The sequence below is a fragment of the Lampetra fluviatilis genome, chromosome 24, assembly GCF_964198595.1.
Source record: "Lampetra fluviatilis chromosome 24, kcLamFluv1.1, whole genome shotgun sequence".
In the NCBI taxonomy this organism is placed as follows: Eukaryota; Metazoa; Chordata; class Hyperoartia; order Petromyzontiformes; family Petromyzontidae; genus Lampetra; species Lampetra fluviatilis.
In genome coordinates, this window is record NC_136298.1 from 4,993,864 (window position 1) to 5,016,151 (window position 22,288).

The 22,288-nt window shown below is 53.0% G+C and overlaps 1 protein-coding gene across 11 annotated transcripts in view; it reads right to left on the reverse strand.

The window, feature by feature from the left end:
- The window catches only part of LOC144941091 (nuclear factor 1 A-type-like), a 384,067-nt gene that overhangs the window by 49,232 nt on the left and 312,547 nt on the right, over window positions 1-22,288 (reverse strand). For 6 of the 11 annotated variants that reach the window (XM_078867567.1, XM_078867566.1, XM_078867560.1 and 3 more), the window contains 6 exons: window positions 16,013-16,084; window positions 12,533-12,607; window positions 11,132-11,249; window positions 8,829-8,882; window positions 7,581-7,699; window positions 4,449-4,648 (listed from right to left, as the gene is read on the reverse strand). In XM_078867567.1, the coding sequence (XP_078723693.1) occupies window positions 4,449-4,648; window positions 7,581-7,699; window positions 8,829-8,882; window positions 11,132-11,249; window positions 12,533-12,607; window positions 16,013-16,084 (638 nt within the window). The remainder of the gene's footprint in view (window positions 1-4,448; window positions 4,649-7,580; window positions 7,700-8,828; window positions 8,883-11,131; window positions 11,250-12,532; window positions 12,608-16,012; window positions 16,085-22,288) is intronic. The other 5 variants (XM_078867556.1, XM_078867559.1, XM_078867557.1 and 2 more) reach the window with 5 other exon arrangements.

Below are 22,288 nucleotides of genomic sequence, written 5' to 3' on the forward strand. Positions count from 1 at the left end.
CGCTACGAGACTGGTCATCACGTGACAGCCAATATTCTTTGTAATTCTCACAGCTGGCAATTATGCAATTTAAGTTGTAAAACTAATGTTTGCGTGAAATAATTTACTAACCAAGCCTGAGACCATGTCACCACACCTCTCTATTTTAGGCAGAATGTCTCTCTCGTCTCATTAGTTCTCTATCTCTTGCGTCACCTCGCTGCGACTTTATAGAAGGTCCCCCCCAGTGCCCCCCCCCGCCCATCCAAAATAATTTCTGCTCCAATGGGGCCTAGCACCAGCACCAGCACCGCTGACCCCACCAGGCAACGCCGGCGACGCTCAACGGAGGGTGGTGGCGATGGTGGCGTTGGTGGCGGTGTTGGTGCAGGGTGGGTGGGGAGGTGAGGGGTGGGGTGGGTATGACGTTGCCTCGCAGTGAAACGTGAAGCCCTGCGCGTGTTTCAGTGTGTAAGCCGACACGTGCGAGCGTTGGCGGTGAGGGCTGCTGAACCGCCGCTGCTGCTGCCGGCAGCCGGCAGTGGTGGAGGAGGAGGAGGGTGAGCGAGTGACCGAGATCAATTGAAACCACTTGAGCCGATAGCCGAGGAGCCGAGCTTTGCAGGGGGGAGGGGAGCGGGCGCTTGGCAAGGTCAAGCGCTTGAGCCGGGATAATGGAATCAATTCATACGAGATGAAGTTACTGCACTTTAGTTTATAAGATTAATAAAGTTCTCCTGGAGTACTTTGCACACGAAGGGGGAGGAGCTCATTGTTCCCATTTACAGCCCAAAGCAATCTCAAACAACTCCTGCAAGATATTGTTTTCCCACCAACAACCAATGTATCTCTGAGTTTATAGTTCTCGATGCACACGGCCAAACCCTCTTTGGGCTCCCATGTTGCATCGAACTCGACCAAAACAACGACCTGAGTGACGGTGGTCCACCCCGCCTGTAACCGCGGCTAACCGTCACGGTGAAACAACTCAGATTCACGTTGTTCCCTGAGCTTCGCGGACTTGCAAAGCGTCGCCACCTCGAGGGGGTATGGTTGACGCAGCACATCCCAGGCATTGTGCGTAAAACAATTTTTTTTTACAATTTTTTTTATCTTACCAGGTAAGGCCCACTGAGCTACAGAGCTATTTTCAGAAGCGAACTGGCCACAAATGGTAGCCCAAACAAAGTGGCTTATCGCGTGCAAATTTATCGCAGTGTGGAGGGGAGGACTCGGGGAGAGACACGCAAACTCCCCAAACATATACTGGCGTCAGGGTCAGGATCGAACCCACGACCTCCTGTATACCAGGCGAGGTCGTCAACATCTTACCACCAGTTCTCCGTCAGCCTTGCAAGCGCTCAGCCAGCCATGAGCAGCATGTGCCCAGTGTGGGAGCGCGGGTGGCATGGGCCCTGGTGCAAGGAGATGAATGCCACTGCCCCCCCCACCCCGCCCCGCCCAGTGCTAGGCCCCCTACGAACATTGGGCCCCTGTGCATTTATTTATTTATTTGCCACCTTGCACAAGATTGCATTTGGTCTTGACAAATCTGCAGAAATTTCATGTATGAGCGCAATTTGTACTTCCACGCTTTTATTTATATTTGCATGTGTTTATTTTTACTTCTTTGTGACTTGCTGAACTTTTTTTCTATCTCGCTCTTGTACCCTTTAATATTTATTTATTCATTCATTGTTGTTGTTGTTGTAACGTGCTGACCCGGCCCTACCGGAGATCTGTGGAGAAGATCTTCACAGCTCAGTGGATTCCCCCAGCCCTGAACTCACGGTCGACATTCCAAACTCCTATGGCGTGGTGCGAGTCCATCCGTAGGGACAACCACCGTGGACTTTCCACACAAAGTGGTACTAATTTTATGGACCCCCGGTGGGATGATGGACTGGGGGGGGGGGGGTCAACCACACCCCCCGAACCAGGATTTGAACTCGCAACCTTCCGATCGCGAGCTCCTCGCTCGACCACTGAGCCACCCACCCAGGTGGGTGGGTGGCTTATTGGGGATCTTCTCTTCGTATTCGTTTTCTGGACGTTTTTTTTCTATCTTATGCCTTAGGGCCTTGTATGTGTAGTGGTGATACGCGCTGGCAGGAGGGATCGTGAGGCAGCGCGTGGTGATTGGTTACATCAAGTGGGTGCTCACATCGCGGTCCGCATAGGCTCCGCCCCCTCGGGAGCAGAGGGCTATGTAGGGCGATGCGCGCGGGCACTCGGGGAGTTGGTAACCGGTGAAGACAGAAGACGGAGGAAGAGATAGGCCCTGGGACCCCTAGCCCCGCTGCCCTTGTAAGGGCCGGGGTTCTGTGAGGCTCAGAGGCGAGGCCTTGGGATTCACGGTCCGACGCCCTTGTAAGGGCTCGGGCTGTATAGCCCAGTGGTCGAGACCCGTGGCCTGACAAGAGGGGTCTGAGAGCTCCCCGTGGGGAGAGCGTAGCCGGAGAGCCTGAGTCGAGGCAGAGATAGGCACGCGTACCCTACGGGAGAGACTGAGTGCGGCCCGAGCCGAGTGTGCGTAGGGGTCTGATAGTTCCCCGTGGGGAGAGCGTAGCCGGAGAGCCTGAGTCGAGGCAGAGTTAGGTGCACGTACCCCACGGGGAAGACGGAGTGCGTGGCCGAGTCAGGCACGCATGACATAGGTGTTATCTCGGTTGGGACTGTTACGTGTGCAACCGTTGTGAATAAACAGTGCTGCCCCGTCAACTCGTCTCCCGCCATTATTGAAGATACTACATATGCAACAACTGTGATCAAAACTAAAACATGTACACTTTTCAAATTGTCAACACGTGAATACACTCGGTGTGCACACACGCGCACAAATAACATACACAGACCTCTCTAGCCTTATATTCTGTTGGGGAAAGTTCTGTTAGCAAGCGCACCGTCAAAGCCGGTACAGTGCATGAGAGAGTGTAATCCTTCATCCAGCAGTGGATGGACAAAGGGCCGCAAATTATGACCGCCACAGTAATTATTCTAATTGTATTCAGCAACACATTCTCGTTGCCGCGGGCATATTTTTCGGGCCGATGTGAAATATGCCTCGCGTAATATTTGAGCAACGCTATTAGCGGGTTGGAAATAATACACCATGACTGCGGTAACAAAATCAATACATCAGAGCAGAGTTTTTTCTCCCTTCCCCTTCTTTGCTCTGAGGAGGTCGGGGTGGCAGGCAGGAAATGGGAGGGAGGGACTCGGAGGGCGGCGGTGTGGTTTTGGTCCCCGGTGTTTTGTTTTTATACCTTTCGGCGGGAATCAGCATAGCCAGACCCCCCTTGGTTCTGGCGAAAAAGAGTGCAAGGCTTTACCGTCGCTGGGCACGGCGCGAGTGGACGGGCGAGCGAGTGGGTGGGTGAGCAGGTGGGTGGGTGAGCGAGTGAGCAGGTGGGTGATCAGGGGAGCGGGTGGGTGAGCAGGTGGGTGGGTGAGCGAGCGAGCGGACGGACGAGCGAGCGGGTGGGTGGGCAGGTGGGTGGGCGGGCAGGCGAGTGGGCGGGTGAGTGGACGGGCGGGCGAGTGGGTGGGTGAGTGGGCGTGTGGGCGTATGAACGTTGTTTACTAGAACGGAGCAGAAAACACTTTCGGAGGCGTTGCGGTACTGGATACCATTTATTTTGACCCAGTTTCCTGGAAAATGTCCCCCTATGGAAAATGATATGTGTGTGTTGCGGTTAGTGTGCTGCACTACAAATCCGGCGATGCCGAGTGCAATTCCCACTCACGGCCAACATCAGTGATGATTATCTGAACCCCGTCCTGGGCCTCCATTAGGTCGACTCAGCTTAAAATGAGTACCGAGTGCGGTGTGTAAACATCGCCACTCGGGAGACAAAGACGGCCGGGCCTATTGTTGGCAACCCACCACCTCGTGTGCCGTGCCGGCTTCGTAGTCGATGGCTCGCTAGCAGCATTTGCCCCAACAGTCTGTCAAGCCAATCGGCGTGATCTGTGTTGTTCGTTGGATATACATATACACGCGTGATATATAAGATACTAAGATTCTCCGTATAACTTTAACAGACTGTTGGGGCAAGTGCTGTTGGCGACTAACACCTATGAAGGCCACACGGCACACTATGCTATGGGGTTAGTGGCAAGCACCACGCCCAGTCGCCTTTGTCTCACTAGTGGTGATGTTTACACACCGCACCGGGTGCTCACTTTCATATGCACATATACCTATGAACATTGGTTGGTTAGTGCCCTGTTCTATGAACGTGAGCAAGTGAGCACGAGCAAACGGTTGAGAGCGGGCGAGCGATTGAGCGAGCGGGTGAGTTGGGTGAGCGAGCGAGTGTGCGAGCGGGCAAGCGGGCGAGTGATCGAGGGAGTGTGCGAGCGTGCGATCGGTCGACAAGCAGGCGAGCGATCGAGCAAGTGAGTGAGCGGGTGAGCGAGCGATCGGTGGATCGTGTCGATGAGCGGGCGAGATTGTCGGTACTCACGTTGAGGAAGCCCACGTGGCTGCCCTGCTGCCCCTCGGGGCACACGAGCTGCACGAAGTCCTTGAGGGGGTCGTGGGGCGGTGGGTGCGGCGGGTGGTAGCGGATCGCCGTGTGGGCGTGCGCCGAGAACGGGTACGGCGGGTTCTGAATGATGGGCGAACTCGGGAAGTGAAGCGCTGAGGACGCAGGGTGGGAGCCGCCTGTCCAGGTGCCACATGCACAAGAACATCACCATCATCACCGTCATCATCATCGTCACCATCATAATCACCATCATCATCACCATCATCATCACCATCACCATCATCGTCACCATCATCATCATCACCATCATCATCACCATCATCATCACCATCACCACCATCATCGTCACCATCATCGTCACCATCATCGTCACCACCATCATCGTCACCATCATCGTCGTCAGCAGTAGGTGTATCAGTGATATCGGCATTATCATAAATATCAGCATAATTATTATCATTGTCTTCGTCAACAGCATCATGATGATCATCATCATCATCGTGTTGATGTCGAGGTTTTCACGGCTCAATGAGCGACAGATGATCTTAAAAGCTGCTCTTTCTGCATAGCCGCGGCGAGCGCTGCTCCTTTCTCCTTTGCGACCCACGCTGGGGGCATCTTCTACTGCCTGAGGACGCCTCCTCTGCCTGAGGATCTTTGTCTACACATATTTGCACGTGCGCGCATGAGTGTGGATGGACATATGCAAGATGTGTACGTGCGTAACGCACCCCTGGTGTGTCCTGGTGGTACTGAGCTTGGGGTGTGCGTGCGTTTGCTAAAGACCCCCGCCCCCTTCAAGGTGCACCTATCCTGGTACGAGTTCCGTGGGGACGTCGCTGCTACTTAGTGGCAAACGGCGGTTGTTGTTGTTGGGAGGAGGGAGCGGTGGCACAGCGGTTACGCCACTTTGCTTTGAACCTGGTGACCCAAGTCCTATTCCCAACCATGGCTAACACTGGTTGCCAAATAGAACCTGTCCTGGGCCTCCTCTAAGTTGGCTTAGCCATGAATGAGAGAACCTGATGCTGTGAAAACATCGGCGTTTAGAGAGACAGACGGGGCCAGACGAGCGATTGGAAACACCGCCACCCCCCCTTTGTGTCTACGTGTGTACGCTGAACTTCTTCACCACCGTACGTAGCCAACCGCGCTAATCAGAGGTGCGGGGCAAGGACAACGAGCTAAACACAAAGAGCAGTTCTAAAGAAATGAGTTTTCAATCTCGATGATTTAAAAGTGAATGAGCTCCAGAGCTCCAGCGGCTTCCTAATATCGGAAGAACATTCCAGACGGCCGCAGGAGCGCATGTGAAGGCGCGCGATGCTGTGATTGTCTTTGGTTAACCTTGATCGTTTTGTGTGCGTCTGTGCAGGCCTTCATAGGTGCTCGCTGACAAACACTCTTATTAACAGTCTATGCAACTAAAAGGAGGAATCTTTATCCTGGCAACAGCCCATTGAAAATTCATTGCCTTTTATAATGGATTTTGGTGAGGAAGTCATGCAGGGATAGTTAATATTTAGTTTCTGGAACCCGTCCAATGCTGGATTTGGATTATCTTGCACACCAGTGGCGGTTCATAGCTCCAGGTGGAGGAGGCAACAGAGTCTGCCTCGGGTTTTCCAGTCTCACGTGAAAGGTGGATTCATCCAACAGCACTTTCTCGCATAGAGACGCAACGACTCGTAGACTCACAGAGACCCATAGACTCACGCAGAGACCCTTAAACTCTCACAGAGACCCATAGACTCACGCAGAGACCCTTAAACTCTCACAGAGACCCATAGACTCACGCAGAGACCCTTAAACTCTCACAGAGACCCATAGACTCACGCAGAGACCCTTAAACTCTCACAGAGACCCATAGACTCACGCGGAGACCCTTAAACTCTCACAGAGACCCATAGACTCACGCAGAGACCCTTAAACTCTCACAGAGACCCATAGACTCACGCAGAGACCCTTAAACTCTCACAGAGACCCATAGACTCACGCGGAGACCCTTAAACTCTCACAGAGACCCATAGACTCACGCGGAGACCCTTAAACTCTCACAGAGACCCATAGACTCACGCAGAGACCCTTAAACTCTCACAGAGACCCATAGACTCACGCGGAGACCCTTAAACTCTCACAGAGACCCATAGACTCACGCGGAGACCCTTAAACTCTCACAGAGACCCATAGACTCACGCAGAGACCCTTAAACTCTCACAGAGACCCATAGATTCACGCAGAGACCCTTAAACTCTCACAGAGACCCATAGACTCACGCGGAGACCCTTAAACTCTCACAGAGTCCCATAGACTCACGCGGAGACCCTTAAACTCTCACAGAGACCCATAGACTCACAGCAAGACCCACAGGCTCACAGAGACGCATAGACTCACACAGATACATATAGACTCACACAGAGACCCAGAGCTTCACACAGAGATCTATAGACTCACACAGATACCCATAGGCTAACACATAAACCCATACACTCACACATAGACCCATAGACTCACACAGAGATCCACCAGACTCACATAGAGAGCCACCACCGCCGCCACACGCTGCCACTGTGGCCCAATTGTCAATGCGTCCACCTGGAGCGCGCGTTAGCACCCGGGAGTGGAAAACCGCTGAATGTGCAGCTACGAGCACACCGACTGTGTGGAGGGAGCAAGCTGGCCAGGTGGCACCGCAGTTGGAGCGCTTGACTCAAAATTGCAAAACGACGATTTGGTCAGCAACACTTAGAACCGCAATGATAAACTGATGCGAGCACAGGCACCTTTGACAAACGGAAAGATCTCCCCGTACAGCCTTGAACAGACCATGGGCAAGTGCTGCTAGCGAGAACCTACTAAGGCCAGCACCACGCCCGGCCGCCTTTGTCTCCCTTGTGGCGATGTTTACACACACGGCACCAAGTACTAATTTGATGCCGATTCGACTTAGGGGAGGCCCAGGACTCGTTCAGATAATCGTCGCTGGTGTTGGCCGTGAGCGGGAATGAAACCCGGGTCGCCAGGTTCGTAGCGCGGCGCGCCAACCGCTCCATGACACACACTTCCCCACGCACGCCCATGCACGCACGCGAGCACGCAACCACTCACCAGACTCCACGTCGTTGTGCCAGCCGCTCGACTGGCTGCTGCTCGCAGGCGACCGGTTGTAGAAGCCTTCCTCGGGGCTGTCCTCGTCCAGGGACGTGCTCGACTTGTGTCTCTTGCTCCTGCGCGCGCACGCGTCCGGGAGGAGCGTCGCGTCACCGCTTGCGACCGCGAGCCACGCCGTCGTCGCGAGGGCCCGCGGCCGGCCTCGCATCCTCCTCAAGGAGGCCGCGTCTAGCCGTGGAGCGGCGCTCGCGTTCTACGCCGGCGAATCCCGTGTCGCGACGGAACGTCGCGGGGCCCGCTTGTTCGTCTACTCTTTCTCCTTCCTTATCAAGAGCTTCGGTGAGAGCGGCTTCACCCTCCCGCGCCCCCCCCCTGCCCCCGCTGACGATATCCCCAGGCCAGAGCGTTCGCCCCTTTCTCCGAACCGTTCCACTTAAGGCTCCTCTCCTCCCGATCCCGCTCTGGCACCTCCACGTGTCTGTTTCATTGCCTCCACTCGACAGCATCTCAAGACGTTCCAGTTTCACGTCGCTTCTTCAATGCCCCGCTCATCTGTTGCCTTATCAGCTGCCCACTGCACCCCCCCCCACTCCCACCTCAATTGCTTGTAGAACGAGTGCTGTTCCCCCGATGCCAATTGCAGCTCTGATCACCTCCGAGGGTCTATCGGCCTTCATCTATTGGGACACTTCCCATCCAGATATCCCAACTGAGCCCGGTGCTACAGCCGTTGTCCCCATCCAACGGCGACGAATTGAGAATTTGGCAAGGACAGTGTTCATCCCTAGCTCCGACAGCAAAATTATCAAACGGAATAATAAGATTTGGGTGGAAAACCCACCACCGTCGCGGTCGCTGCCCACCACCTACATTAACTGCCCCGCCCATGCTGCTGACACACTTGGGCTACGCCCATTTTAAACCTTTATAAACAGTTTGCCTTTAGAGGCTAACCCCCTTTTCCTGATGACGACCGCTTGTGTTGCGATCGAAACGTCGTAGTTTTTTGTTATTTTCTTTTAACCTATCTACGTGACTTTACCGAAAGCCCCAAAGAATATGAATCCCTGCAGTCACGAAAGCTTTAAGTCGGGAATAATAATAGCAAATCAATAACGATGCAAAAATCAATAACGATGCAAAAATCAGCATAAAACACAGAAAGAGAACGACATTTCGTAGGCGACCATGAGCTTCGGCGAAAAAAATGCTCTGTTCTGTCAGTGTGGAAGATATATTACGCACGCATCTGGAACGTACATCGTTGTGTCCCACGTGTAACAAGGCTTGTGCCTTGAACTTGGTCAACCGAGTAGTGCAGGGGACAGAATTGGGCAGAAGAGAGAATTGGACAGAACACAGTGGCACTTTGGTTTTTTTCTCTTCCCCACCACCACCGCCGCCGCCGCCACCGCCGCCCCCCCCCACCCCACCCAGGTCTCGGGCGATTATGGCGTGCAGGTGGACTAATGGACGACTGGACGGAGAGATGATGCGCGTCGATGAGGCACCCTGCCTGGGAGCTCCCTCCTCCTCCTCCTGCCCATATCTCTCTCTCTCTCTCTGTCTGCACATAACAAATAAGTAAGTAAACATGCTTAGATTTTTGTTAGCACATCCCATCCGCCGCACGGCCTTTTGGGAGCATTTTTTTCCTTATTATTTTGTTTGCAAAAGCAGCAGCAATGGTTTATTACGAGCAAACTCTGGACCGACTTCGAAATTCAGTGTCGGGTCATCCTCGTAGCAGCAGCGGCTTTAGGCTAGCCATCAAACAATGACGGTCACCGCATCGCTTTCAGGTGCGCGCTTCTGCGGCAGCCTGGAACGCTCTTTCTTTCCGATATTACGGAAGCCACAGGAGGTATGCGCTACTAAATCTACATTGAAAACTAATTTATTTCGAACGGCTTTTTTGTGTTTCGTTTGTTGTCCTTCCTCCGCACCTCCGATTAGCACGGTTGGATACGTACGGTGCGAAAGAAGTTCAACATACACACGTACAGTGTCTCATCTTGCTTGCTTGAACTAACAGTTCTCCTGGCAAGATACACGGACTATATGCGCACGCCTGATGGAGAGAGCGATGGTGATACTGATCAAGTCACTGCCTTCACATGCCACTTCATTAATCCACATGCACGCCTCACTTGAGACTGAAAGCCTCCAAGGCGGAGGTTTTGTAGCCACCTCAAACCTCATGCCAATCATTTTCCAAATTGAAAGCCTCGCCGGGTCTCAAGACTCCTTTCTCAGGAGGGTCCTGCATTAAGGTTGCTTTGGCCAATTTGACGAATGAGTGTTTAGATTTGACGTGGGAGAAAAGCTGAGCACCCAGAGAGCGAATGGCACTCAAAACCCTGCACAGATAGATGCAATCCAGAATCAGAATATTGTATTCATGCTGCCAGAATCAGAATATTGTATTCATGCTGGCGGAATCCGATGAGCTATGAAGCTCTATTTCACAGACGTCCAGTAGGGGGCACGGGGTCAGAACGTCACAACAACAACAAGCAATACAAAAACACGTGGGAGCAGGGCACGGACGGACTCAATTCAGCCAGTGGACCAAATCTACCCGCCGACCAAATTTCTACGGCAGCCCTACAACCGGCCCCCGTAACGTTAGCGGGGCTGGAGGGGGGCTGCTGGAGGGGGCTGCCCCCCCCCCCCCCCCCTTCAAAAAGACGTACGGCAGAGGTCGCAATCGGGTACCCGATACCCGTACCCTACCCGATACCTGGCTACCCGTACCCGGCCGGGTACGGGTAGCCGTTTGCGACCCTGGTGCGGCCGGGTACGGGTAGGCCGTGAGTCACTGGTGAGTCACCGTTTGTCACTCATTTCCCAACGCCTTGACTCTTCTCACAATTCAAGTTCCTAGAATCAACCCACCCGCGCCTGCAACATGGCTTCATCCCAAAGGTCGCAATCGGGTACCCGATACCCGTACCCTACCCGTACCTGGCCGGGTACGGGTAGGGTATGGGTACGGCCGGGTACGGGTACCCGTTTGCGACCCTGGTGCGACCGGGTACGGGTAAGGAATCAAAACCCGTTTGCGACCTCTGACGTACGGCCAAACAATGTCGCCACAAACAATGTCGGGCGCCCCCGTTCTTTCCGCATGTAAAACTGGAGGGGGGGTGGGGGGGGCAAGGGCCTTGGGCAGAACACACGACAGACGCATCACACGGGTCGGCGCTCAGGCAGCCTCAACCTTGTTGCCACGAGGTGACGCTGAATGGATGGGGGGGGTCGGCGAAGGGGGGGGGGGGGGTTAAAGGAGGTGGGAGGAGTAGCGGATGGAGGGCGAGGAAGCTGAAGATGATGGAGGAGGAGCAGGAGATGGTGGAGTGGGAGGGGGGAGGGAGCAGTGAGGAGAAGGTGGAAGCAGCAGTTGGGGAGAAGGGCAAGAAGGAGGAATAGGGATGAAGAGAGGAAGGAGATGATAATGAGGGGGAGGGAGGTCGGGCGAGGAGGGGAGCGGGTGGCGGATGAGGTGGAGCAGGAGGAGGATGAGGATGACGGGGTGGTCCACTCACCCGGCAGAAGAAGTGCTGGGCAGAGACCTCCTCATGGCGGCGCCGGGGCTCATGCTGTAGTAGGACTGGCTCTCCATTTCCACGGGGAAATTGGGACCGGTTCCGCTCGCGATCGGCGCTGTCGGAGCAAACATCGTGAGAGCGCTCGCCTCGCGGTCAGTGCGGCCCAGAGGGCTCGAGTTCAAATCCGGGTCAGGGAGAGGATTCCAGGATTTATACACAACGGAGAGTACAATCATCCGACCTCGCTGGGGACTGGGGAACAGGCGGTGGACGCGAAAGGATCGGATGCGAGGACATTGACGATGCATTGTGCCAGCAACATTTCGCAATTTTACTTTCAACATTTCATCATAAATTAAGTTTATTTGGTGATAGCTTTCACGACCGAAGGGGTGTGTCTGGTACTCAACAGCTATTAAATAGCGTAACTATTCATATGCCGATTTAAATAACTGCAATGTAATTCCCATCACGCCTCACGGTGTTCAGTGCAGGGTCCCACTCCTGATCACCCACTCTATTTCTCTGGCCTCTCTATTCATCAGCTATGAAGAAGAGCCATTGTCCAAAACGTTCACGGGTTTATATATATATGTTTTCCGTTGCAGGCCCAACACACAAGTGTTACCGATGAATGCGTCGAGCGTGTTGTTGTTAATTGTGCTTGTGCACCACTGCCAACACACAGCAGCAGCAGCAACATTACCAAATCATTTATAGAGCACCACCCAAGCCTTATGTGAGACAGCAGATGTCCCGGCCTGGCTTATGCAAGTTAATTATGTTCAGAGATTACAACCAAAGCCCGGTTTTACTCGTACATTTTTAAAATGTTGCACGCATTTCATAGCCAGTTGCATTTGTTCTTGGATTCACATCGGGTTTTTTTTCTGTCTCTCCCCCCCTCCAAATGCCTCCCTGGCAAGCGAGCGATGTTTTACTGTTGTTGTTGTTATCTAAGTGCCCTAACCTGGCATTCAATAAAGGATTCGAATTAATAAACAAGCGTGCGTCGCGGACACAAATGCTAAATCGGTGGCGTCGCGTGGTGACTTGTTGGCGGGCCGAGTCGGCGGTCGGGAACGATGCAGGCGACGGACATGAGAGTGGTGACGGGAATGCCGGCCCCCGCAGGATCACAGTCGTTCGCGTGCGACAGTGAGATGAGGTTGTGGCATCACCACGTCATGACGATGCATGTACCCAACAGTGGATAGACCACGGCTGATGATGACGACGATTAAATACGTGCACGAACGAAAAGAAGTACAGAAAACTGAACGCGGACTTGCTCGCGCACACAAGCTATGAGAGGCGCCGAGTTGAGACTCGCCGTTCCACCAACAAAACTACGGACGGACGGACGAATCGGGAAAAGGATGCGGCCGTCGTACTCACTTCTCGACACCCGCACCAGCTCTGTGACGCTGAAGACTCCGGAGGTTACGAAGATATCCTGGAAGCTGAGGTGTCCTGCAGGTGACAGGCGAAGACACAGGCCTCAATCAATGACTCGCTCGCGAGCACGCGGCCGTGCCTCGCCGGCGGCGTGGCCCCGTTCGGCAACGCGTCGCTGCGGCGGGCGATTAGGGGTGGAGTGGCCGGTGGGGTTGTCAACGCTGAGCGTGGGCCCTAGCAGCTGCGTCGGCTGGTGCCGCATTTGTACCGGGATGTGGATTCCGTGGCAACCGGAGTGGGTGCCACGGTGGCTAGGAGATGTTAACCGCCTCGCCTGGTACGCAGGAGGTCGTGGATTCCATCCCGACCCTGACGCCTGCTGCATATCTGGAGTTTGCGTGTCTCTCTCTCATCATCATCACGGTGGCTAGGAGATGTTAACCGCCTCGCTTGGTACGCAGGAGGTCGTGGATTCCATCCCGACCCTGACGCCTGCTGCATATTTGGAGTTTGCGTGTCTCTCTCCCCGTGGTTGCAAGGTTTTTTTCCCTCCACATTTGTAAACGCGTGTTTAGAGTATTTGGCTGCTGTAAATTTCCACGCGATAAGCCAACTTCGTTGAGCTGTCATTTGTGGCCAGGCCACTTCTGAAAAAGAGCTACATAGCTCCGCGAGCCTTGCCGGGTAAAATAAGAAAAGTAAAAAAGAAAAATTGTTTTTCGTCAGTGTCCAGACACCTTGGGCCGGCTGTGAATGTGAATTCCACAGCCACCGGATATTAACAAATCGGCAACGCCGCACGTGGAGCCGTTCCCGACGTCAGCGCTAACGCTGAGGAGTTGTCCTGGTCTTTCCCAGGAACGTCGCCCTCATTCCTTAAAAACAGCTGTCCCGGGAACAATCTGTAATGCGTCAGGGTCAGGGTAAAACCCATAACCTCCCTGTATACCAAGCGAGGTAGTTAACATCTCGCCACCGTGGTGCCCCCGACTGTTTCGTCTTATCCACCAGGCTGTGTTCAACAACCACACTGCAGGTCAAAACTCTTCTCATTTCGCTTCTTCCCTTCGTACTGCTCCCACTTTGGAATTCCCTCTTATTGCCACTTTTCCCAAGTTCTGAGCATAACCTTGCTCAATTCAAGAAACATATTCAATCTCTATCGGTTACTACTTCACGAGTGCTGTTTGTTGCTGGCCTGCTGGGAAATTTGGACCTTTGAGTCTGTGTACAGCAACCGTGATATACTGGGTTGCCCAAAAGTCAGGGTAGATAGGGTTATTTCATTTGTGTCTGTAGGCCTCTGTGTGTGTCCGTGAGTCTCTGTGTGTGTCTGTGGGTCCCTCGGCATGTCCGTGGGTCTCTGTGTGTGTCTGTGGGTCTCTCTGCGTGTCTGTGGGTCTCTCTGCATGTCCGTGGGTCTTTGTGCGTGTCTGTGGGTCTCTGTGCGGGGTCTATTAATGAGTAAAAAAAGAGGCGAATCCTTGATTCCTTCTGGAACGCAGTCACGGGGGTTCAAATTTCCATGTTCCGTGGGGCGTACCGCCAGCCCCATTCCCACCCGGTGCCCACGATGCGCCGGTAGTTTGCGCTGTGGAGGTGGCGGCCTTCGCCCAACGGGTGCGACGTCTCGCGCGGGTGACGACTCGCGTAGAGGCCACGTGCCGACTCCAAAAAATAAAAAAGCGGCGTTTGCAAAAAAAAAGCCAGAGAGCGAGTTCGGGGAGGGGTGGGGGGGGGAGGGGTGGGTGCTCGGAGCCAGACTTGGCCATGAACGTTATGTCGTTCTTATGTAATGGGCGCTGGAATAAAAAAAACGAAGGTTTTTTTTTGCTGTACACAGCTATCGTCGGTCATGACCTCCAGAGTTTTAGAGGAATGCTAATTAATAATACACGCTACCAACGGCAAACGATTGCGCAGAGTAATGGGCGCGAAACACTCCGCGTTTACACGGGGCTCTAAATGAGCGTTGGGATTTTTTGAGCGAGGGATTTTGGTTCACCAACCACAAAAACAACAACAACCGCCGCCGCCACCACCGTCATCATCATCACGACCGCCACAACAACCACAACTGCAATCACCGTCTTCCCTTACCACCACGGTCGTGACCACCACCACTACCGCCACAGATACCACCATCATCATGACCACTCACCCACGACCACCACCTTCCCAACCACCCACCGCCACAACCACCACCAGCAGCACCACTATCACCTCCACTAGAACAACAACCGCTACCGCCACATCTAATTTCACACCACCATGATCACCGCCACCATCATCACCATTTGCAACACTTCCACCATCATGATCAGTTATCACCATTTGCCATATCCACCACACACCACCAGCCACTACCACCACCACAGTCATCACCACAGCCTCCACCATGGCGACCTCCACCACAATCCACTAACCAGCAACGACACCACAAAGACAAAGATCCCCCATAAAGCCTTAACAGACTGTTGGGGCAAGTGCTGTTAGTGAGCACCTATGAAGGCCGGCACGGCACATGAGGGGGTCGGTGGCCAGCACCACGCCTGGCCGCCTTTGTCTCCCCAGTGGCGATGTTTACACATCGTACCAGGATTTGAGGCCAAGTCGACCTACAGAAGGCCCAGGAGCGATTCAAATAATCGTCAATGGTGTTGATGGCCGTGAGCGAGAGTCGAACTTGGGTCGCCGGGTTTGTAGCGTAGCGTGCTAAGCGTTGCACTATGGTCCCCCACCTACACCACCCACCACCGTCACCATCACAAACACCACCACCATCATCACAAACACCACCAGCGTCACCATCACAAGCACCACCACCATCATCACAAGCACCACCACCGTCACCATCACAAGTACCATCACCATCACAAACACCACCACCGTCACCATCACAAGCACCACCACCATCACAAACACCGTCACCATCACAAGCACCACCACCGTCACCATCACAAGCACCACCACCGTCACCATCACAAGCACCACCACCACCACCATCACAAACACCACCACCATCACAAGCACCATCACCATCACAAGCACCGTCACCATCACAAGCACCACCACCATCACAAGCACCACCACCGTCACCATCACAAGCACCACCACCGTCACCATCACAAACACCACCACCATCACAAACACCGTCACCATCACAAGCACCACCACCGTCACCATCACAAGCACCACCACCGTCACCATCACAAGCACCACCACCACCACCATCACAAACACCACCACCATCACAAGCACCATCACCATCACAAGCACCGTCACCATCACAAGCACCACCACCATCACAAGCACCACCACCGTCACCATCACAAGCACCACCACCGTCACCATCACAAGCACCACCACCGTCACCATCACAAACACCACCACCGTCACCATCACAAACACCACCACCGTCACCATCACAAACACCACCACCGTCACCATCACAAGCTCATCTCGCGCGTGCTCTTTTACCGTTTTCCGATTTGATCTCCGCTTCGCTGGCAGACATGTTCTCGTGGCTCGGACTGCCCGTCTGGCCTCCTTCTGCCGATAGATGACGGGGAAAGACAGACACGCACGCACGCACAGAGGGGGGAACAAGGGGAGATAAACACACGCAGATTAGACACCCTGCATTTAGAACACAAACCACGCACTTTGTTATTTTGCTTTTGAAACAATTCGACACGTTGCTCAAGCGACGATAAATCTGATGAGGTTTGTGGAATGCCTACGAGGCAGAAAATCCGTTGGAATCTCGCAGAACAGTGCGAGCCTTCATGTTAGAAAGCGGTTCAAGGAAGTGGATATTACAGAGCTACCTGCCAGATGCCTTCAAGGGACACGTCATTAAGGCAGTAGAGGGCAGCACTTTCCCACCCACTCTGCCACTGGAAGCAACGTTGTTGAGTGACAATCGAACAAACATGTTTTTTTGTAGTTCGATTTAATTAAGATTTTGAATGTTTGTATAATTACATATGTATTTTGCTAAAATTTGTGTGCGCGTGTGTGTGGTTTTGTGAGACTGGTTCTTGCCACAATAATATGGATATTCCATGACTGACCAACAATTGTCAATTGGGATGAGCACAGAAAAGTGTTAATTTAATACTTTGAGACATTTTTTTGTATTTGTCTCGTAAATTTCAGTCAAACATACGTTCAACAAATACACAAATATCCTGTAAGTCAAATATTTGGCCTGGGCCCTAATCTTCGACCCTGGAGAGTGGAAGTGTAGTTTCAGACCCTGACCCGGGTCAAAATTGTGAATGTTAATCTCATGCGTTGAAAGAAAAATAAAGAAAACGAAAAAAAAAAGTTGTAAAGTAAGAAGGCTGTAGGCCAAGGGGTTTTTTTTCATACGGGGCTGTTACGCCTTGCTAAAATATACAGTGTAAACAGGATTTTTTTTCTGAGTAAGCAGCCGCCCCCAGCTCTCGGCGGAAAATATGAGCATTTAGCGGGACTCAATAAAGTCAGTGTGCTCGCGACGAACAAGCGGCTACTTTTAGGTTTCTCTGAACGCACGTGGACACACGTGTGTGTGCGCACACGCGAGCACGCACAAAGACGCACACATGCGCCGGGAGCACAGGTGCAGATTATTTTTTCGCAGAGGCACTGGGTTTAGAAAAGAAAAAAAAAATCACTGAGGAAAAAATAATAATCCAAAAGTACCGGTTCGATTAATGACTTCCTGTATAGAAAGGTGCAGATGGAGGTGTGGTGCAGCCCTTTCTACAACTGCCTGAATCAATCCCTCTGCTGTGTGCCAAAGGAATGCCTCCGATTTATTAATTTGATAAGATTTTAATGTGGCGTGGATGGCGAGAGTGGGTAGGGATGGCGATGAATTAACGCGCTAGTACGCGCGCCCACGAATACAACTCACGCCCGTTAACGCTGCAAAGCGCTAACGAGTCAATGCTTGGCCTACACGAAACGAGCAGCCAACGAGTCGCAACGCACATTTTATTTGTTCAGGTGGCGCGAAAATGTTTTAAGTACATTTTCGTCGGCAAATTTAATTTCTTGTTTGTCTGATTTGTGTGTTGTTATTCTCAGTAAAGACTTCGTTTTGGCTGCACCACGCATAGTGATGTTTATATTGCAACAAAAAAAAACTAAATAAAGCAAGACTAATAATCATCATGAGAATAGTTTTTATTATTAATTCATCATCGTTGATTATTATTTATACCGCACCTCCCCCATGCATTGCATCTCGAGATGCCAGAGCAGAGGGGGTCCAAGCAAGCACTCGGTCGTGGAGTTGTATCCGCAGACCAAATACAATATTCAAAACCAATGCCAGCATCGACAACGTGCAAAACAAACAAGATTAAACAAAACTTTAAAAAGGCAAAAAAACTGAGCTGGAACAAACAATCCCCCCAGCGTCGACGGCAATGGCTGTGGGGGGTGGCCATCATCCAGCAGCGGATCATGGCCAATGCCAATGAGCAGCACAAAAAAACATGGCTTTAGGAATAATGGTGGCGGCCGGGGCTGTCCAAACGCCGGCTACCTCGGGGAGCGGTGTGGCGTGCACCAGCACTACCGCGCCCCGAGGCTCCGACCGCGCTTGCAAGCGGCTCTCCGCCAATCGAGCGGGTGGTCGAGTCGCAAGCTTACGTAAGCCCCGGCCAAGGATTCCTCGGCGAAGTCAGCCCTCGATGACTCACGGCTAACCACGAGGCCGCCACGGCTAACCACGAGGCCGCCGCGGCTTTCGTGCGGTGCACGGCGGTTTTGCCACTCCACCCCGGGGAGAGAGAGAGAGCTCCCGAAAGTATTTATTTTTGCTCGCAGAGACGGCGTGTGCGGAAGCTCCGGCAGGCCGACAACCCCTCGTGCCGTCCGTCTCTAAAGGCGCGTAAAGCCTCCAGTCGACTTCTTTCGCACCGTGCGTAGCCGACCGTGCCGATCGGAGGTGGGGCGTCGGTTTGGTGAAATGCGCGAATGAAAACTAATTTCGCGTGCAAAGATCGTCACAGCCGGTTTGCCAGTCGACCCGAGTCAGTTATCTCTTTAGTCCGTCGAATCAGCAACGCCAGCCAAGTCAGCAAAATAATAATTTCGCCAAAAAGTCAGTCAGAAGGGCGATCGGTCGGTCGCCTCGTGAGATTGACAAAGAGGCAGCTATGCTGCGTTTACTCGCGTAGCCTGCGGTCAGGAGTGAAGTCTCCCTTCTGGTTCGGCGTATTTTAGTGGGAGGTGGGACGCTTAACAAGCATCTATTTATTTTATTTTGTCGCTGAGAGTAAAATTTTACGAATGTCGCCGCTTGCGTGCGCGGCTTGAATCAAGTGGCCGCTGCTGTACAACGCGCGCAGAGACGCCGGGGGAAGATCGTCGCTGAGCGCCGTCGCACGTATAGCGTCAGCGCTGCGTTCGCACACGACGCAAAAGCCGCTCGCGTCGGCTAAAGTTTGCGCGAGTGTTACATCGAGAAGCGTGACGAAAAAAAATATGTAGGGGGAGGAAAAAACCCCCCACCCCCCCAACCAAAATTCACAACGGTCTTCATAATGAAAGTGAATTAATTACGTGTACTTTATGCACAGCTGTGCCGTATGAATGCCGCCCATTCACAGCACCGGTGAAATCCCGGGGCGGTATCGCGTTGTTACTTCACGTTAGGCGAAACGTTTTTCGCCCGAGCGCAAATTTATTATTTAAGTGCCGAGCGGCGAAGGGGCTTTGGGGAGCGAAGCGGTCATCGCCGAGAGAGAGAGAGGGGCGAGCGGGCGGGCGGGCGGGCGCCGTTCAAGAAGTAAAAAAAATGGAAAGATGACTTGCGGAGCGTGAAAACAGGAGGGGCTGGTATTTGCGCAGTCAATACATTTGCGGAATGAAAATAAATCCCCGATGTAGCCCTTCAATCCGAATCCAAACGTGTCCATACAGTGCGTGAAATGTAAAAAGTGCGACGACTCTGCCCGTAGAATCGGATACCCCTCGTGAGTGTCTTTTATTTTTGGTATTTGGCCCGTCACCTGGCCCCTCCTCAGCCACCTTTGTGTTTTTTCCTTTCTTCAAGAGCTCCTGTTACTTTATTAAGCCTTCGCAACGTTGCAGGTGAAGGGCGTTGGCTCTGAATTCGCGAGTTGCGCTTTGCGCTCACGCGGAGAAGAGAACGACCGAAACGAGAGAAAAGGGTTGCCGTGTAAAAAATGCGAGCATAGAGTCATTTCGCAAATTGTCCGAATTACAATAATAATAGGAATTAGTAAAAAAAAACACTTTTTAACCAAGTAAAGAAATAAAAAAACACTTCGACTTAAGCCCATCAGAGAGTTTTTTTTTTATTTAAAGAAAGAACGCACACTACCCGCAACAGAAAACACATGCAACGCAAACACACAATCATAACAACGCTTAACGCAAAGTGGTACTTTTTGCATTAGCATTACCACCGCCACCACCGCCCGACCCACCACTATTATTATCGTCATCATTACTGAATTCAATTACTTGGGGTCTTTTTTCCTTCCTCTTTTTAATATCGGGGGCTCAGCCACTGTGGTCTACACAAAGACAGCAGCGTGAGCTGTCTCGAGAAAGTTTTAAAAGCGCCGCACCACAAGCGTCCCCGACGTTTTGCCAAAACCTCAAACCATATTTAGAGCGAGAGTCTGTGCGAGCACCCGGGCTCTGCCCTGGTAACCCACGCGGCTCGGTGCCCAGCCGCTCGTCCAAAGTCGCGACGCGCACGTCCGGTGCCACTGCACGCCGCTAACGTCGTTACACACCGGGGGGGTCCCCCACACGGCCCGGGTGGCGGGGGCGATCGCCCGCCTCGCGGTGAAAATACCGCTCCCGTGCGTCTCTCGCCACGTCCGACGTTTCGCTTCACGTGCCGGATGACCGGCGGTTTTTTCGACCCCCACCCCCACCGCTGCGCTCCCAGACGGGTTGGGAGGGGGGGAACGAAACGTCGAACGTCGTGCCAATTGATGCGTTGGCACAACCCCTGAGAATGCACCGGAGAGGCCTCGCAGCGGCACAACCGCCGTGGAGCCACGCGGTCGTGAAAGGCGCCGATCGCCGCCGTTAATCAACCGCCAGCTTGCACGGAACGACGGCGCGGACTTTCCAACGGCTCTTTTTTTCTTTCAAATTACAAATAAACGTAACGCGCGTTCGTTTTATCCGTGAAATATTGCGACTGGCTGTTTTGCGTCTCCGCTCGTGTTCAACGGTTAACGCGAGACAAATGAAATCTATTGTGTCGCCTGCCGGACCGCGACAGACAGAGAATGTGCGCAAAGCTGGAGCAACGTCGCGAAACGGCGTGTTAAGACATTTTTTTGCCCTGGGAAACGTGGCAAATCCGAAAAAAAAAATTTTTTCATTAAAAATCACATCCCAGGGACGAACATGTTCATGTAAATCTCTGCTTTCAGCTGTGAACTGCGAGATGGGAGGAGGGGGGGGTTCTGCAGAATTCACGCCAACTACCCAGGGACATTTACGAGATAATTTTTTTAATCTATAAACCTCTAGATTGATAGAAACGTGGATTTTTTTTATTATTATTATGATGAAGGAGTGCCCCTTCTAACCGATCGGCCAACGCTTCTTTTTATAGTCTCGCTTTATATATATAGCAACAGAACTGGCGCAAGCGCTAGACCCATTACGATTCCAAAAAGAGAAACTCTACTCCGGAAAAACAAATTACAATTCAGATTAATATACAGGGGTCATACTGGAGGGACAACGTCAGAGCAAGTAACTTTTGTTATTTAAATATTGTGTTCGTCTCGAATTCGGTGTTTTATATTACGAATAAATAATTCCCGCAGATGTAACAGGCGAGGCTCGCTACGTCTGCGTGCTCACAAAAGTATGTTTCCACGATTGTTCGCAAGCAACGCTTGCCATTATCACACTTGTGTTGTTCTAATAGTGGACGTGAATTACATTTCGTTCCTATGTTCACTGCCAATCCATGCACGTTGTATTATGCATGCATGCTCGTGTTACGCTCGTGTTACGTTCGTGCGTGCGCACGTGCCGTGTGGCCAATGTGCAGGCCGTGCGCTCCGCGCGTGCTCATGCTGGTCGTGTGCATGTGGCATAACAGACGCGGAAATTCACCACCCAGTAAAGACAAGTCGAACGCGTTGGACGTGTGCAACGTACGTGCACACGCGCTCGCACCCCCCACACGTATTCAGTTGCCCCTTTTCACCCATGTTTGAAGGCATCTATTTGTCGCTGGCCGCTCGGACAAAATCTGGTTGTACACGGACGTGTACACGATTGTGCGCTGCACAATTACGCGTGCGAGGTCGCTTGCGCGCGCGCGCCCCGTGTGTCACACCCGTCCGTTATGCGGATCGCACCAGACACACGACGCCCGCCACCGCCGCCGCTACCCCCCCGCCCCCCCGGTCCACCGCCACCACCCCCATCACCATCAGCACTCCTTACAACACGCGGCTCCGCCGCGCGCGATTGCCTCACTTACAAGTGGCCGGTTCTTAAGTGGCCATTTACTCGCCGGGGGCGCGCAACAGTGGAGCTCTTTGCCGCGTCGCCGCGCGGCTCCGCAGCGTGCGGGAGATGGATGGCCGTGCGGGGCGATGAGGGGCGCACCTTTGTGAACGCGACCCGCGCCCCACCGAAACACACCGCCGCCGTCGGCCCACCGCCCTATCTTTTGCGCAACGGCCACCGCGTGCACAGGCGCCGGCCCAGGGACGCGGCGCTTGCGCAACCAGCCCCGTGGCT